Here is a 4,631-nt window from a genome sequence, read left to right on the forward strand (position 1 = left end):
ATAAATAAATAAAAAATAAAGAGCAATGGTTTCCTATGCTGCTAACCTCTTAATCATGTGGTCCCCAGCACTGCTTCTCCACAATCCAAACTTCAAACATGGCCATGTTCTCTCTCCTTCGGAAACTTTTGACTAGTTCCTGAAACCTCAACCTTGCCCACTTACCAAGGCAGCCCTGGCCTCTAGCGCCTCGCATACCAGAAACCCTGAGCCCATGTGCTCAGGCACCACGGCATCCACAGACTTCAGTACGGCCAGTGCCACTCCCTAATGGCTACTCAGGGTCTACACACTGTTTTCCCAGCAAATTCTGCCACTGCTGTATTTATCCCTGTAACCCACCTCTGCTACAGCATCTAACAGACTTTCAAATACTTGCTAAATAATTTCACAAGAGGTTAACAGAGTAGTTGTTTCTCCTTGCACAAAGGTACAACATGCCTCAGGAATACAAAATAAACTGATTGTAATAATCCATCCTATAATAATCTCACCACTGCAGTTCCAAAACACTCATCTTAGAACTTCTCAAAAAAGAAATAATCACTTCTATAAACATTGACTTATAAAGTTTCCTCAGGTATATCCTTACCTGTAAAATGTTAGTAAAAAAGTCATGGTAGAACATGGGCCAATCTTGACGTCCAATATCAACAATAACTTTGCAGAGTTTGTTCCGGATAAAGTACGGTAAGGTTTTATGGTGAGCCAAAAGGAGTTTGGGCAGGCAGCTACGGATTTCCATTTTATCCTGTGATGGTACCCCAAGCCACATTTTATTGATCAGATTCTGAAAATCAAATATGTATCTTTTAAATAACAAACTACATTTAAAAATAACAGGTTTTCATCCCATGATTAACTAACTACATTCCCTCATCCAAAAAAAAAAAAAGGGGCCAAAACCGGTGGCAAAAAAAAAAAGAGTATTTAAAATTTATTACACAACAATTCAGCTCACAGGAAGATCTAAGTAACAGACACAAAAAGTTGTATGTGTAAAAACTTTCTATTATATCACTATCTTTAAGGGCCACCAAAAAAATGACAGAAATTGTAGTAATGTTTGAAAGTATGAGTGAAAAGAATGCCTTAATGAATAAGGGCACAACCACTTAAGAGAATATTATACAAAAGTAAGGGGGAACAGAATATCAAACGGCATACATAATATGATATTAAATAGATGTATTTTGGGGTTTTTTTTCTTTTTCTCCTGTATTTAGGACAGGGCCTACAGGGTCTACAGGGTCTTACTATGTAAATCAGACTCAGTGATTCTCCTGTTTTCAGTCTCCCAAGTACTGAGACTGTAGGTGCACGCCACCACACACAGTCTCAATCACTGTCTCAGCGTGCCCTGCAGGTGAGGTCCGCACAGCATGCCCAGGAACAAGCCCCAGTCACTGCGCTTGCCTAAGCAGGTGCTTTAGTCTGCTGAGCTATCTGGCCAGCCACACACATGTTTTTTAAGTGTGCACAGAAGGCAAAGCACAAGGGTTGGAAGACAGTTAATATAAAGGAAATATTTCATGGTTGGAGGATGATGGTATTAAAAGTTAGCATCCCTTCTTCCAAAATGCTTTTTGTTAGTTATCTCTTTTAAATGCTAAGAGGTAAAATGTACACATCCTCAAACACATCCAGATATTTAACCATGAAGTCCACCTCCCGGTCAGTCTTCCCAGCATCAAGGACAAAACAGGCAGACAGGCGCATCTTACGGCCAAAGTCACGGAGCTCTGAGGTATCACTGCTCCCACAGCTGTCTGTACATGGAAGCGAAAGCCCCGCGCCAATGATGTGATAACCACAAAAACTCAAATTTTAAAATTACCTGACAACTTACCTCAAAAACCGTTAAACTGTACATCATGACATAGTCATTCCTAGTGCTGGAGAGAAAATACAGGCAGAATCTCCAGGCTCCTATTTGCTGGGCAAAGTTATTAAGAAGCTCCTCTGGGAAAGTCAGCAAAAAAAAAGAAGGCATGAAATTAGTAGAAGACCAGGTTGTCTTACCATTTTTTAAAAACATGCCTCTCCATATAATATAAAGGGAATCAAAACTCAGCTGATTTAAGACAGAAAAACAAATTATAGTATTTTTCTGACGGAGATGACAACAGACTGTGTTCTCAGACATCCAAAAGCAAGTGACAGTACTATGGATATTTTGTTGGGCAGAGGAACTGTAAAGTACTTGTTTACTTAAGTTAATAAGAATATTACTCCACATTCTTTTTCCATTTGGGCTCCATATTGAGCACTGAATTCAGGGCCTTCACACTAAGTCCCAGTCCATTTGAGTCAGGGTTTCACAAAGTTGCCTAGGCTGGGCAACTTTGCCTCAGGTTCCCAGAATGCTAGGATTATAGGAGTATACCACTAAATCCAGCTTCCTTTCACCGTCTAAGTTGTGTCCTCAGATTTGAACTATGCATGTTCTCACTACTCCGACTTCAGGGAAGTCTATATTGTTCACATAGGCATACAAAATGATGGCTAGAAAAGCTTAAAAAACAAAAGATTAAAACTAATCTTACAGGCTGGGGACATTCTTCAATAACAGAACATTTGGTAGCATGTACAAGACTGATTTCAATTCCCAGCACCACAGAGAGGGGAGGAGCAGGGGAGGGAGAGCAGGGGAGAGAAGAGAGGAATGAAAAGAGAGAGAGAGGGATATAGATGGACGGACAAATTTTACACAGACAAGATTGGAGCGGGGGTTTGCAAGAAAATTCCAATGCTGGGCCAGGGAAGTAGCTCAGTGGCCTAAGTGCCTGCCTGGCAAGCTCAAGGACCCAGGTTTGATCCACAGTACCACACGCCATGCCGGCCCCAGAACCCAGGCACACTCCTGTAATCCCAGTGCCGGGGAGGCTGAGACAGGAGGATCACTATGAGTCCAAACTGCATAGCAAGACCCTGTACCAAATAAATAAATGAATAGGGGGGAGGAAGGGAGGGAGAGAAAATAAATAAATTAATTCTAACAGGCTAACTCTTTTCATTTAGGTCAATTCTATAGCATGAGAGCTGCCAGAAGAAGCTTTGTCCACATATCAAGTCAACTAGATATGGTTTTCCTCCCTTTAAGCAGCTGAGAGCATCAACCAAAACCCACAAAAACCTATCATCATCTTCCTGGACGTGCTGCCCTTTGTCACCTTGACCTGCAGCACTGGTTATAAAATACAATCCAAAGGTAAAAAAACAAAATCCAACAATTCTCAGAGATTCTAGAAAGACTATAGGAAAGCAGAATACACAGCAGCTCATTCTAATCACTGCTCTGCTAGTTCTCTGCAATTTAGGCTAAATGTAACAAGACACTCTTATTAAAAATTCCGTAAAAGGAAGCTGATGGCCTCTGCTGATACTGAAGCAGAAGTTTCTATGAATCCCAGAGATAACGTCAAACCAGACTATGGCTGGAAAGGAGGCACTCTGGGCTCCGTTAAGGACTTTGCCACTGACTCCCTGAGCATGACCCCAAAGGGGGCCGTTCTGGGCTTTCACTGCTAAAATAACCAGCTGGTCTTCTGAGGGTCCCACTAACAGTTCCACCTTTCTACAGCACTAGTAATTTGCCTTTGGAGTATGAGAAGATCCGTTTAAAGAAAAGGCCACCCTCTTTTCTCCTATCTCACTAGGAAAAGCCTTTAGTTTCTCCTAAGATTAAAAAAAAAAAAAAAAAAAGAGTGGTTCCTGCACAAGACACACTATTGCACAGAACCAAACCTCCGGATTCCCCTAACCTGCATTTAAATTAGACATTTGCAGCAATTGGTTATTTAAAAGTATTTTTTAATCATCTTCAAATATGGACATGTTATAGAAGGTTCTACTTGTATTTCATGAACACAAGATGAGCAACATCTGCTATACAAACCAAAACTTAAGAGAAAGCCAGGGGCCAGTGAGATGGCTCAGTAGAATAAGCGCTTGCCTGGCAAGCGCAAGGTCCTGAGTTCAATCCCCAGTTCCGCAAAAAATAAAAAAGAGAAAGCCAAAACATTTCAATTTTAAGCTTAAGGAAAAAAAACTTCAAAGAAATGAAAAGTTCAGAAATCTAATACAGTAAAAATCCTGCAACCTCTTTGGTAAAAGTCATGGCTGATATTGCCACTGTAAGTATATGATACTTTAGTAGCATACAACTAATAAAGGGGTCATTCTGAGGATAGAGAGAGGCTCAACGCATATGAATAACCAGAGAACCACAGAAGCAAGCACGGTGAGCCTCCTAAGCCAGACACATGTCTTGGGGTTGGCTTCTGTGAGCCCTGCTGCAAAAATGCCCTGGTTTCTGTACAGTCACTCCATCAGAAAGCAAAGGCACATAGGGAGCAGGTTCAAAGCAACCATGTTTAAAATTAAAACAGGTAAACCTGAGTCTACAGGGTGGATTTCAAAGAAATAGCTGTAGCTCAGCTCCACAAGTGACGCTTAGCCACCAGTAACTGTCATGGTCATTATGTATGTCCACAACACACTAGAAATTTGTGCGATATCCTATCCTCGAACTGTTAGAAGTGCTGGTCGTTTACTTGCTATTCCAGTATTTACCTTATGTTTTACTCTTAGTACTTCTTCATGGAAACTTTTTCTTAGTTCAATTGTTT

At 40.9% G+C, this 4,631-nt stretch overlaps 1 protein-coding gene across 3 annotated transcripts in view; it reads right to left on the reverse strand.

The window, feature by feature from the left end:
* Xpo6 (exportin 6) overlaps nucleotides 1-4,631 on the reverse strand; it is a 138,867-nt gene that overhangs the window by 91,785 nt on the left and 42,451 nt on the right. For all 3 annotated transcript variants that reach the window (XM_004622903.2, XM_004622902.2, XM_023717006.1), the window contains exons 3-4: nucleotides 1,850-1,962; nucleotides 593-790 (exon numbers count right to left, since the gene is read on the reverse strand). In XM_004622903.2, coding sequence (XP_004622960.2) covers nucleotides 593-790; nucleotides 1,850-1,962 — 311 coding nt within the window. The remainder of the gene's footprint in view (nucleotides 1-592; nucleotides 791-1,849; nucleotides 1,963-4,631) is intronic.

The sequence above is a fragment of the Octodon degus genome, unplaced genomic scaffold (assembly GCF_000260255.1).
Source record: "Octodon degus isolate 3935 unplaced genomic scaffold, OctDeg1.0 scaffold00001, whole genome shotgun sequence".
Lineage (NCBI taxonomy): Eukaryota > Metazoa > Chordata > Mammalia > Rodentia > Octodontidae > Octodon > Octodon degus.